The sequence below is a fragment of the Buteo buteo genome, chromosome 9 (assembly GCF_964188355.1).
Source record: "Buteo buteo chromosome 9, bButBut1.hap1.1, whole genome shotgun sequence".
Lineage (NCBI taxonomy): Eukaryota > Metazoa > Chordata > Aves > Accipitriformes > Accipitridae > Buteo > Buteo buteo.
In genome coordinates, this window is record NC_134179.1 from 25,484,343 (window position 1) to 25,498,535 (window position 14,193).

At 40.2% G+C, this 14,193-nt stretch overlaps 1 protein-coding gene across 4 annotated transcripts in view; it reads right to left on the reverse strand.

Annotated features, from left to right (window-relative positions):
* The window catches only part of MAP7 (microtubule associated protein 7), a 125,593-nt gene that overhangs the window by 44,302 nt on the left and 67,098 nt on the right, over positions 1 to 14,193 (reverse strand). For all 4 annotated transcript variants that reach the window (XM_075035793.1, XM_075035795.1, XM_075035796.1 and 1 more), the window contains 2 exons: positions 11,724 to 11,792; positions 6,368 to 6,445 (listed from right to left, as the gene is read on the reverse strand). In XM_075035793.1, coding sequence (XP_074891894.1) covers positions 6,368 to 6,445; positions 11,724 to 11,792 — 147 coding nt within the window. The remainder of the gene's footprint in view (positions 1 to 6,367; positions 6,446 to 11,723; positions 11,793 to 14,193) is intronic.

Sequence of the window (14,193 nt, forward strand, 5' to 3'; positions counted from 1 at the left end):
GTCAGTGTAGCATAGATAAAACATGCATGGATGTAAGACTTAAAATGGTTCTCTCAAGAATCAGAGACTGAGATATTGTGAAGTGAAAACAAGAAATCCCCAACTCTTCCTCTTTGCTAGGCCACTACCTAAGGCTATCAGAATGAAACCCATATTAAAATCCTAGTAACTTTCCCTGTTGAAAAACACATTTTGATTTTTCTTTCCAGTCATGGAGAACCAGGTCTATGCTAATAAATGGAACGTGCCTAGAGACCAACTGCCATGGAACAACTTTCAACTGTACTACTAAACTTCTACCCTCCAAAATGGCGACAGTACTCAATCAACACATGAGGAAAAGCCCATGGGCCTCCCCTGCCAATTCCCAAGCCTTGTCTGGGAATCAGCAAGCCAGATAGTTGGCTGGAGCCAAAACCCTGCCAGGATCCATCATAACAGTTTAACAGCAAGAACAATTGAGTTTCGGCACCAGGGAATGCTCTTCAGTGCTGTTTAATTTGCCTGCACAGATACAATCAATATGGCAGAGTTAAGGGTGACGCCCCCCTACTGAAAATGCAGAAGGTTTTGTTAAACTTTTCCGGTGTGACTAGGCCACCTACCATGTTTGCCTTCACACACAACTCAGTTCTGACATGTGCCTCACACAGCCTACAGTGCCAAACACAGCCAGTCAGCCCGACACATGTGAAGGAGCCATAGTACTGAGCTGGAGCCAGAAGCGTGGCAGCTCCCTTCACTCTGTCCTCTAGGAGCAGCCCCATTTGACAGCTATCACCCTCACCTACCACCACCTCTCTTGGGATTCCTGTCTTGCATGACCCAAGAGGGCTGGTCTCACACAAAGAGATCTGGTATTCATATTCTAAAGAGCAGACGTTAACTTATTGCAGAGGCACTGTCGGAAAGAGTGCTGGCAGAAACATCACAAAATGAAAACATGATTACTAAAGAGTAGGTGACACATCAGAAGCATTAGTTATAGAATCAAGTAAAGATTACCCTAATAATCCTTTAAAGGTCTGAATGTGCATATCAACAAGTAATATACACATTACCAAACGGTCAGGGGAATAAAACACTTGAAGCATGGCTCCTAAGCAATTCCTTTATTTCTGCTCATGTGAAAAGGCAAGTCTAAGAATAAAGCTAAAAAACCAAAAATCAATACAACTTATTAGTCATGGCAAACATGAATTGCACAGAAAAAAGCCAAAGAGTTCATCTTTCAGAAGTGTTGGTATGGCATTTCAAAAAACAATGCCTTTCCTACAGTGAAGGAACTAAAAAATCCTTCCTTCATGATGGGGTGATTAGCTGAAATAGCATACGTGTCCCTGTGTGCCTTCTACATTTTCTAAAGAAAGTTTCAAAACTAGACATGAATACACTAAGGTAAAAGGGGCATTTTTGTAGAAGCCTTTTTATTGTTTTCAATTAGGTAGCATAATGTGATCCTCAAGAAACAGCAGATACCAACAGTCCCACCACACATATGCTGTATGTATCCAGACAACAAAAATGACAACATTCATCTTTGCTACTCTCTAAACTCTCATTAAAGAGAGAAGAGGTAGACACCAAAGTGTGGTAAGTAGAATAAGACTGCTAAAATACCACTGCTAGGTGCAAGCAAATCCTCAAGAGTGCAGAGCACATACTGACCCATTATACCACAATGAAAACCACATCTATCACAGCACCCTGAACTTGAAAAAAATTAAAGCTTGAGAGTAAACAAAAGGGGGAAAAAAATAGGTCTTAAATCAACCCTCCTATAACATCAGAATATTGCCCAATAAACAAACATAATCATTATTAAACTAGTATTCCACATGATCTCAACAGAAGGGTCAAACAACTTAATTTTCATGAAAAAATGGATAATATGACCTCCTGCTGTTCAAGTTGCTGAAAGTACCAGCTCTACACTTACAGAACTGAACACGGTCTTTTGGAGGGGGGGGGCAGGGGGGAAAATAATTTCACTTGAGGTATTACTGAAATTCTCAACTCCTGCTTAAAAGGAAGCCTTTGCTAAACTTGACAGATCCCCTAAATCAAAAGGAGAGGAATTAAGTTTAAATCCAACTTAATTCTAAAAAAAAAATAAAAAAATCCTTCCTTCAGTTGCTTTACTGTTGCATGGATGATGTCCCAGTATTAACAAAATCCAACTCTAATTTACAGTGAGACACATTTATGTAACAACATTATACAACTTGATTTTTAAGACAGACAGCTTAGGCATTTCTTTGCTATGGTTCACATGACATGAGTGACTGATTATCTAGGTTCTGCACTAAAAAAAAACTCCAAAGCTTGCATGCCATTGTAAAAATCATTGCTTTGCTGTACTGGAATATAAATCTCAGGAGACAGCTCCTAAATCATAATGTTAGCAGACAAATATACAGAAGAAAGTACAACGCCACTTTCAGTTTTCTTGTTAATTCAAAATAATTCTTCATGTGAGAACACACAATACACTCTTATATCAAAGGGACATGCAGAACTCTCCCATTTAGGAATGAAAGATTCCATGTCAACTTAAAAAAAACCCCTACAGTTTGATGTCGCTTTTAAAATATGTCACACAGCCTGAAGAAGGATCACAGACCAGCAGGAGAGCACCTGAAGAGCTGCATGAAGGAATTCCAGCCAGTAAGTCAGCTTCATCAGGGGCCCAACTTACATGTCTCTGTGCAAACACACACAGCATGGGGAATAAACAAGAGGAGTTAGAGGCAGATGCACACCTGCAGGGCTATGATCTTACCAGTATCACGCAGGTGTGGTGGGATGGTTCCTATGACTGGAGTGTTGGAAGGGAAGGATACAGGCTTTTTAGGAAGAACAGGCAGGGGAGACGAGGAGGGTGTGTCACCCTCTATGTCAATGGCCAGCTGGAGCACATGGAGCTCGGCCTGGAGATGGATGAGGAGCCGACAAAGAGCTTATGGGTCAGGATTAAAGGGAGAGCAGGGACAGGTGACATTATACTGGGGGTCTGGTACAGGCCACCCAACCAGGAAGACTAAGCAGATGATACCCTCTATAGGCAGATAGGACCAGCTTCACATTCACAAGCCCTGGTCCTCATAAGGGACTTCAACCACCCCAATATCTGTTGGAAGGACAAGACAGCAGGGCATAAGCAATGCAGGAACCCCTGGAACACGCCGATGAGAACTTCCTTCTCCAAGTGATAGAGGAGCCAACAAGGAGAGGTGCTATGCTGGACCTTGTTCTCACCAATAAGGAGGGGCTGGTGGAGAATGTGAAGCTCAAGGGCAGCCTTGGCTGCAGTGACTGTGAAATGGTGGAGTTCAAGATCCTTAGGGCAGCGAGGAGGGCACACAGCAAGCTCGCTACCCTGGACTTCAGGAGAACAGACTTTCGCCTCTTCAGGGATCTACTTGGTAGAGTACCAGGGGATACAGCCCTGGAGGGAAGGGTGGCCCAAGAAAGCTGGTTAATATTCAAGGATCACCTCCTACAAGCCCAGGAGCAAGGCATCCCAACAAAGAGGAAGTCAGGCAAAAATGACAGACAAAAAGGAAGCCTAAGAGAGGGTGGAAGCAAGGACAGGTAGCCTGGGAAGAATACAGAGAAATTGTGTGAGCAGCCAGGGATCAGGTCAGGAAAGCTAAAGCCCTGATAGAATTAAATCTGGCCAGGGATGTCAAGGGCAACAAGAAAAGCTTCTACGGGTAGGTTGGTGATAAGAGGAAAACTAGAGAAAACGTGGGCCCTCTCCAGAAGGAAACGGGAGACCTGGTTACCTGGGACATGGAGAAGGCTGAGGTACTCAATGACTTTTTTGCCTCAGTCTTCCCTTGCAAGTGCTCCAGCCACACCACCCAAGTTGCAGAGAGCAAAGGCAGGGACTGGGAGAATGAAGAACCACCTACCGTAGGAGAAGATCAGGTTTGAGACCATCTAAGGAACCTGAAGGTGCACAAGGCCATGGTACCTGATGAGATGCATCTGCGGGTCCTGAGGGAACTGGCAGATGAAGTGGCTAAGCTACTATCCATCATAAAGGGAAAGGATGCCATCTAAGGGGACCTAGACAGGCTTAAGAGGTGGGCCCATGAGAACCTCATGAACTTCAACGAGGCCAAGTGCAAGGTCCTGCACATGGGTCAGGGCAATCCCAAGCACAAATACAGGCTGGGCGATGAGTGGATTGAGAGCAGTCCTGAGGAGAAGGACTGGGGGGTATTAGTGGATGAAAGGCTGAAAATGAGCCAGCAGTGTGTGTTTGCAGCCCAGAAAGCCAGTCTCGTTCTGGGCTGCATCAAGAGAAGCGTGACCAGCAGGTCGAGGGAGGTGATTCTGCCCCTCTACTCAGCTCTCATGAGGCCCCACCTGGAGTGCTGTATTCAGCTCTGGGGCCCCCAACATAAGACAGAGACAGACCTCTTGGAGCGGGTCCAGAGGAAGACCACAGAGATGACTGGGGTCTGGAGCCCCTCCCCTATGAAGACAGGCTGAGAGAGTTGAGGTTGTTTAGTCTGGAGAAGAGAAGGCTCCGGGGAGACCTTATAGCAGCCTTCCAGTACCTAAAGGGGGCCTACAGGAAAGATGGGGAGGGACTCCTTATCAGGGAGTGTAATGATAGGACAATAGGTAATGGTTTTAAACTGAAAGAGGGTAGATTTTGATTAGATGTAAGGAAGAAATTCTTCACTGTGAGGGTGGTGAGGCACTGGAAGAGGTTGCCTAGAGAAGTTGTGGATGCCCCATCCCTGGCAGTGTTCAAGGCCAGGTTGGATGGGGCTTTGAGCAACCTGGTCTAGTGGAAGGTGTCCCTGCCCATGGCAGAGGGGTTGGAACTGGATGATCTTTAAGGTGCTGTTGGTTTAACCCCAGGCCAGCAATTAAGCTCCACACAGATGCTCACTGTGTAAATAAACCCAAAACATAACACTATACCAGCTACTAGAAAGAAAATTAACTCTATCCCAGCCAAAACCAGGACAGGTCCCTTTCAACCCAAACCATTCTATGACAAAATGACATGTTTCTCAATGGAATTCATGTCCTTCCAGTAACAAATATTCATTTATCAGTAGCTAGAAAAATCAGAGTTCAGGAAAACTGAAAGCATCAGAGGAAAGCATCTCTCTCTGCACTTGAGTAAAGCACCGTTACTACACAAGGATCAAACCTGAAAAAAGAATAAATTCAAGACATGGAAGTGTCATCTATGATGAATTAATTAAAATGGGCCAGTAACCTCCATTTGCTCTTGAACCTGAAGAAACTTAGCCTAGACATACCATCAACCTCAACTCCAGGGGCAGCTTTTTAGGGATTGGCAAACATCCTGTCATGTTTTCCCTTGAGCAAGCCAAACCAAAGCTTTCCTTTTCCCCTCCAAAACAACCCTAGTGATTCATGCATGGCTAGTACAATGTTATAAGGTGCTGAAAAGAAGGAAGGATATTAATGCTATTAAGACCCAGATGGCAATAAATCATGGCTCTATAGGTTAGAAAAAGCAGCATAACTCTGGCTAGAGTTATGATACAGTTTTATAAACTTAGAGAAGCTAGAAAGTGGAAATAAAGTACTTCTGTTTCTCAAGCCATAAGAACAATGTAGCATCCAAAGAAATCATGGTGAACATGTAAAAAAATAACAGGAAATACTTGTGCTCCCCAACCTCCCAATTGCCACAGAATGTTGTGGCAGCCAAACATATAAATAGTTTTCAGAAAGTCATCAATTTTGCTTCACATAATTCTATAATTTTCTCACCATAACACTCAGTATACTGCTCATCACTAGCCGCTTGTTAAGTAACCTTCACCTTCACTATTCACTTGAACAGTGCTATACATGCTCATGCACAGATGACATTTTATAAGATATTGAGCACATCTATTTGACACCTACTAAAGGTTTTACCTGAAACAAATCCAAGTTTATATAGAAAAATTCAAACCATACATTGGCAACGTGTTCTGCAATTCTGTTTTATGGCAATAAAGGATGCATTCAATGTATTAAGTAGTCTAATCTTAATTGGTAAAATATTTTAAAACTTAAAAAATCCATTGATACCAGTGAAGCTTCCTTGGATGATTTCAGAAATCAACCAATTTTTCATTCAGATTCACAAAAGTAATAGGTGTGTGACAGGTATAGTAACGATGAATCCCAAGCTGTGCATGAATTAAAAGATCTAATTTGAAGATGTAATAGTGTACCTAGAATGACATTATTGCATATCTAACACAATCAGTTTGCTGAATGCTCCTAAAAGCAAACTGGCAAAAACACTGCTTGCAGATGATAGCGCATTAAAAAAAAAACAAACAAAGAATCAAAACCAATACAGAGTAGGCCTTACCTAGCTGTTTTTCTCGTTCTTCTCTCCGTTCTCTAGCAAGCCGTTGCCTGTCATCAACCTTTAGTATTGTTGGATGATCTACAAATGGAGAGAGGGGGAAAATTAGGCATATAGCATAAAATCAAATAGTACCATAAACAAGCTTTTAGGGGAATGACCATTAAACCACTCTAGTTATTCTACTTTCAAAACACATCACTTTTCCAGAAATCCATCTTATGAAAAAAAATGGAACAATTAAAAAAATATTAATACATTCTAATTATCAAGATGTAAAACACTCCCAAAGAATTGACTAAGTTGTAACTCTGAATTCCAAGCAAGAGTACTGCCTGTGAAAACCCAGGAAGAAGTTTTGTTTTGTTTCCAAGCCTATAACAACTTGATTGCTTGAGAGCATTCTGACAAAATATTGTCTATTATTCTATAACCTCTCTCCAAACTGCATCCGCAGGAAATTCTATTACAATACAGCACCCTCTTCCCACCAGTACTGCCTCAAAAAAACAATAATCCCTATTTCACGAGACCGAAGCAGCTCAGTACCCAAGCAAAACAGGCCATATCAAAACACTGTAGCAGTTCTGGTTGAGCTTCTGAAGATAGCATGGTATTGATCTCCACCGATGTTTGTGTGTGCATGTGTTAAAAGGTCTGGAAAACACATTAAGACAGTGCATCACATGCATGGACTGGTATAATACCAGAGAAGTAAGATGCTAGTTTCCTCACCTGTCCTGGTAGATTGAAAGTTAGCTACACAATTTAAAAAATATCTGCAACTGGCCACTTGGATTACAGCAACGGGACTAAGGATAATATGAAATATCTCTCAGAGCCCAGGCTTGATTATAAAAATTCAGGTTGCTCAGTGAGTTCTCTGGAAGACAACAAAATGCTAAACAGCTAGCATCCTACTTCCAGCCTCAGCAGTGGAGCTGTTCCAGACAAAAAGGGAACAAAATCCAAGTTACCAATTCATCTCAGCATGCTGCAAAAACTAATTTCCTGCTCATCCTTAGCCTGTTCTGTTAAACCTGGAAAACCAGTAATTTTATGCCTTTTTTCACTAGCACTGAAAAAGTTTCCTTTGAATAAAAACACAAGTAAAAAAAAAAAAAAAAACCACAGAAAAATCAAAACGATTTCTGGGTATAAAGAAATGGTCTGATTTATTTTAGTATTGAGGGGAACTCAGTATTTAAGTATTTTAAGAAAAAGAACTACCTAGCATACCGTCACCATGGAAGTGCACATAAAAACAAGACAACAGATCCTTTTCACTATTCAGTGCAAACACACAAGTAAGCAATTTGTACAAACATGTAAAGTCAGCCTATTTGTGTATAGACTGCATACCTATGAAAAAAGTTACTGGCAAAACAATACAATGGGTCATAAAAATTATGTTAAAGATATTTGCAAAAATAAATCCCTGAAGTGAGGATGTGCTAGACAGATTTTGAATAGTTACTTGAATTAGATGAAAAATCAGTAATGCGCATTTCATACTCTAACAGAAGTTTCTGCATCGGGATGACAGGATTTCTTGGATGAACAAGTTCACTGACAACTAGCTTCAGTTTATTCTTGAACTCTCATCAGTGAAAAACTATCATCTCAACAAGCGTCAGAGACTACAGCCCCAATTAATGGCATTAATAGCAATGCAAAATAAGAGCTGCAAGGAGAAAACCCATTGCATAATTGATAGTAAGAGGAACATTCAAACATGATAGCCCCAGTGAAAGGTGCAACAAGTGAACAAGTCACCAGCAGAGACAAAAGTAACCCATCACCCAGTTAGAGATCAAACCTTTAATGCTGGTTGAATAGCATACAGTGCTGCCATTTATGAAACTATGCCTAGCCATGCCATTGCATAGATTTGACTGATATAAGGTATAGCTTAACATTTGGCTGACGTTAAGAAGTGTGCTGACTTGTGTGCAGTCTCTTCAGCATGCATACACAGGTCAAAAGGGTAATAATATTCCTTCTCTCTTGTGGCTGGCATGCAAGATTCACAAAACATGAATTTCTGTAGCATGAGTAATTAGTGCTAGTAGAATAATGCACATCCAATATGATTCCCCTGGAAAACAAGGATTCCCTTCAAGGGCTGTCAGCAAAGTCAATGTAACATCGAGTTGACAGAGAATGATGAGACACTAGGGAATAACATAAAATCTGCTTCTTTCAGAATGTACTGTTCTCCTTCCAGGCTTTTTTTTCCCCTTTCTTGAGAGGATATTTCCCTATCTAGGAGAAGCAGCGATTCTTCAAAGAGGCAGGAGTGTTACATGGACAGGCAAACTGAAAAGGTCTCCCTTAAGAATTCCTAATTATAAGCAATGGAAGGAATAAAATAAATTTTTAAAGCTTCCCTCTGCCATTCTGTTTGAAGATATCCAATTATTTTTTTTTATCACACACCTGATAGTGTTCATGCATACACACAGCACCTCCTCCCAAGACCCCAGGATGCTAGAACAATCCTAAAGAATTCACATTAAGTTGCAGGCTATGCAGAGTGTGTCTTCAGTAACAAGCTGGTTTGCATGCATTTGGGATCACAAAGAGCTAAATCAATATTGGCACAAAGATGGGGATAACACCTTTGTAGCAGACCGGTATTACCTTTGCTCTACTAGAAGCTGGAGCATACGTTACTGGTGCAGATCTTACACTGTTAATTAAATGTCTTTTCTAAGCCTTGAAAATGATCCTTCATAGTTTGGCTAGAAGTCCAACCTCCAACAGTTGCATTCTGAATCCATCTGATCTGCTGACACCCCCAGTACAAAGCTTCAATAACTTCAAATCGTGGCAAAACAAGAAAGTTCGCTGGGCCTGCTCCCCATTTTATTTCTCATGTCTCTGCTCATTAACAACCCATCAGGCAAACACCTGGGGTACTGGCATTTCTTCTTGTTCAGTGGGAAAACCAGGACAAACACACAAGGTACTTTGTACTCTCTCTTGCTTGTATTTGTCATCAGGCAATAGTTTTAAGTCGCTGCACAAGGAGATGGAAACATGTCATTTGCGATAAATCCTGCAAGAATTCCTTAGTTCATACAGAAATAATTGATAACTGGGCATATGCAAAGCCTTACAGAGAACACTCCAGGAAGACCCACACGCTGCTGTAGAAGTTGCAGTCTGGTTATGATGTAATGCATGTGAACTCACACTCAGCAACCTATTTCACTACCTTTACATAACATACAAATGCTTAATATTATGTCTGAGGGGGATGTTTGGGGATTAAATAAGCCATAGTTCTATAAAGAGGAAATTAGTTTTGTACCTATTTCTGGAAATTAAGCCTCTAAACTACATATGAAAACAGTATTTTTCCATAAACTTACAACACTTACTGTGAGTTCAAAATTATTTTTAAGAATTTACTACTTCATTTAAAAGAGCTTAGGAGCCATGAATGGTATTTCGCAGGAATTCAGCACTGAAATGTCAGTCGCTTCTGGTCCCTATTTACATTAACAAAAGGAAAACACAAGTTTTTCAAATCTTCTATATAATTAATCCTCACTGAACTCTTAGGCACAGTTGACATTTGTAGACATTAGTTTGTAATTTTGCTAAATTAGTAATTGTCACACATACCACATATGGCCAGTTTCTGTGGCTCAGGTAACTATCAGCCACATTTGGTGTGACTTCAAAAGTCAGACCACTACCATTCTTCATTTCGATCTATAATCCTCTCAACCTCTTCTCACAAATGGTTGCTTAAAGAAACTAAAAGGGATATCAAGTGGAAAACAACAGCCAGTTTGCATGTTAGTTCACAGGGGTGCTGTGGGGAGAAAGAAATGTAAGCCACAACATTATTTGAAAAGATGCATTGCTTGGATCTCAAACTCTCTTTCCTTTGTCTAGCTCCCTTTGCACTGCCATGCCCACATTCAGAGTTGCCTTGGACTCCTAATATTTGTTCAGCCTGTAGACACCTTCAAGACAATAATGACATTGTTTATAGTGACAGCTGTCACTCCTACTGCAAACTCTCTGGTTTAGTTTTTAACCAAAACAGTTTGACACAAGTTTCATATGCAGTCTAAAGAAAAAAAAAAAAACAACAACAAACTCCAAACAAACAAAAACCAAGCCACCAGCTCTCAGGAACTCTCTCTTCAACAGGGACTCTCACCAGCTGGGTGCAGAGCTAAACCCTGCACATGTGCCTGTGCCCTCCCTCTCTCCAGCCACTGGAATTTTGTCTTCCTTTCTACACACCAGCATAGATGAAGGGAACATAGGAGCAGCTAGGATGCCCTCCTGAGAAATGAAAATCTGGATTAAACTACTGCAGGATAAAGTGGATATTGAACACTGTCCAATGACAAGAGTTCTGGTTTTGCCATGGAAGTGGGTAACGTTACCTCCATTCTCTCCTCTTTTTCCCATTGCCTTTCTGATTGAGAGAGCAGCCATGAATGCTGCACTTTGTGCTGGATCCAGCACTGCCTGGCAGAACATGCAGGGTGTGATCTGAGCACAGACAACACTGGGATTGCTTCCCTCTGGGGACATAGGCCAAAGGTACCCACTTTGGCGACAGAGAAGAATCTGTCAGTGCAGAACAGCCACTGAGCTGCCAAGCCTTCAAGGAGTTGAAAAAGGGGTGCTTACAGTGTGCCTAGTCCTCAGCAACACAAGCACCTATGCTTTCTCAGGCATCTAAAAAAGATCATTATTAACTGCTTATTTTAAGTTTGGGTACCTGAATTGCAATATAGGCAGAATTTAGATATTTAAGTGCTCTTCTGGATCATGGTCTAAGCACGCAAGTGGAACAGACTCATGGTATCAAGGACTACATTAAGCGTTTTAGTACATAGACTTTCAACTGTGTAAGTGAACAGTGAATTAAATCCACACAACGTACCAATCAGGTATGGTGAAGTAACGACAAACATCTGCCTGCTGCATAGAGTGTATTACAGAATATGGCATGCTTTGTAATAAGTGAAGAAATGTCTGAACAGAAGCACATTTATTTAAAGCTGTGAATCTTTGCCTACAGCAGATAATTCTCATGCAAGCACAGATGCACGTATAGTGGCTTCTATTGCCTTATCTCACTTCCCAACCCTCATTCCTAATCTGTACTAAAATAAAGATATTTTTTTTTCAGTTTTTCTTCTTTGCAAACAATCAGAGATTCCAGCCTAACTAAATATGATCAGTCACTGATACCAGTTTTGACTGAAACAGTAAGACAGGTATAAGACCATCAAACATTTTAAAAGTTCCTAAGATGACAGCTGTTTTTCATATACCACTGAGGCAAACAGCCTTATGACATGAAGCATGTGGAATGGTGTACCTGGTTTAGTTCCAGTGTTGCTTTGTCCTGAAGCGATTTTCTTGTCTTGTATTTTAGAACCTTCAGCTGCTAAAATAAGGAAGAAAAGGAAAGAGATTAATTAACCATATTACTAAACAACAGCTCAACCACTCTATTATAATGCAACTTAAACATAGCCAAATTCCGTTTAAAACCAGACCGTTCTGGAATACTGCTTTAATACCATTCTACACCATTTTGCATAGAAAAAAACCTCAAGGTTACACAGAAAACATTGAAGCCACAATACAAGTTCCCCATTCAAGTTGAAGAAAGAGCCACAAAAAGATTTCATTTTAACAGTGTTGTTTTTAATAAGGTGTATTTTTTTTTTTCCCCCATGCTATGCTAATGCTATACATGCAGCTAATTTTTCCTCTTCCTTCTCAGTAATACTTTGGAAACCACTACTTCCAAAGGAACAGCAGCCTTTATTTATTTATTTATTTAAAATTTAATTTCCCTTGGAGGAAGCTGAATTAATCACACTGATAAAAGCAAGTTAGTGGGAATAACAGAATGAAACTGCAGAGTGACTTTGAAGAAGCAAACATTCAAACGTGTTGCAATGTTTGGATGCAATGAGGAAACTGTGTTGCTAAAGGTGACTTGCAGATCCTAGGTTTCTAAAGGTATCGTACAAGATACTGATAAAACTTCATAGACTCTTTGCAAATTACTAACGTATCCATTATGCAGAACTGAAGAGAGGACAATTTGTGACCTCAAAGAAATCTAATAGAGGAGATATTCCCATTATTTTCAGTAGACTTTGATCAGGCCCTGTCACTCTAGAAAGAGATAGTTCTAGGGCTCTGAATGCCCTTTCAACAACCCTTTATAAAGAAAACCCAAAAGATTCATTATTATACTTCAAATCACAAACATACCCTTGGCTCAGCATCTATTTATAATTAAAAGCCAAGCCAGGAAATAATATGCCATCATTTTCTCAGCTTACTACTCATCTTCATGTCCAGCAGCTCTACTATAGGAGCATTTAAGTCCAGAACACAGCAATCTGGGAAGAGTCTGAAGACAGACTGTAAGAATTCTAAGAATGCTTCCACAAACAGCTTGGAAATATTTGCAAGTAAGGATAAAAAGACTGTTATATCAATAAAGCTTGGGGGAGGGAAAAAACCCAAATTCATTTAAATTAAAATATCACTAGAAATTAAAGTTGGAAAAAACTGATTACTCCAGCTTTAAAAGCTAAACAGGCATTACTGTATTAGATCCACTTTAGAAAACATAATTTTAAAAGTTTTTTCAGAATGCTCCAAGCAATTTCCTATGCTTGTCAGTTTTAGCAAAATACACTCAGGCCTTAGTGCCTCAGTGAATTCATTCCCTTCAAGGCCTGACAAAAGTCTTTGTTTCCCCTTTAATTCCTTCCACTGGCATGTTCCAGGATGAATATAAAGGATAAAAAGGTTATCATGAGGAACATATATGACACTTAATGTACCTTTTTTGCAGGTGAGGGAAATAGAAAAAGTGTTTAGTGTTCAAGAGCAATGTTTTGCTGAGAGCAGCGTTCAAAAAATCACATCATCTCACAAAAAAAAAAAGTGTGAAATTTTAAATAATTGTCAAAAAAGACACTCCCCACCCTGACAACTGTGTTAAGTCTCTTGTTATCAATAGAAATAACTACTGTTCAATATCTACTATTAAAATATCAATTCCAAATCACAGTAAGAATTGTCAGACCTTAAAGGCAGCCCAACAAAAGATTTTAGTATTTTGCCATTTTAAAGGCCTCATGTAAAAGATTAGTTTCACCTATAGGTAGACGGACTGATTTTTGGCAAGATAATCTGAGCAACACTGAACACTTGCATCTCCAGGCTTTGTAGGATTATCAAAACCCATAATTTTCCTCTCAGTGTTCCAAATGGGTGGTACCAAGCCTGAAAAAAAGTGTTTTATTCACCAGAGTAAGTGCATTTAAATTCTTTATATCTTACTATGACCTTAACTTTGGGGTGTGGGGAGAGAAAAAAACCCCAGACTTCCCACCTGCCTGAATCAGCCATTTAGAACATTCTCAGAAAAAGTCCCACTGTAATGCAGGGGGAACCTACATCATGATTCCAATCAGCCTGGCCTACAGCATCACATAGAAGAGGAAACTGTTCTAAAATAGTAAACTAATATCGTTTCTGAGTATTAGCAAGAGCACTGATGTTCTAATAGCTTCAGCACAAGTTTCTTTGCATATCTCATACAGCGCACATGCATTATTTGCCTCAAGCATTGTACCACGGGATTGTGCAATACTCCGTTAACTTCAGAATAATGGTTTAAATGCCATACAGATAATACGGTTGTAACAGAGCCTAGGTACACAGAGTAATATTTTGTCCATATTTCTTCTTGTCTGACATTTCCTTGGAATATTTTGTGACACAATTTGAGTACACGTTCATATGACCACTCATAC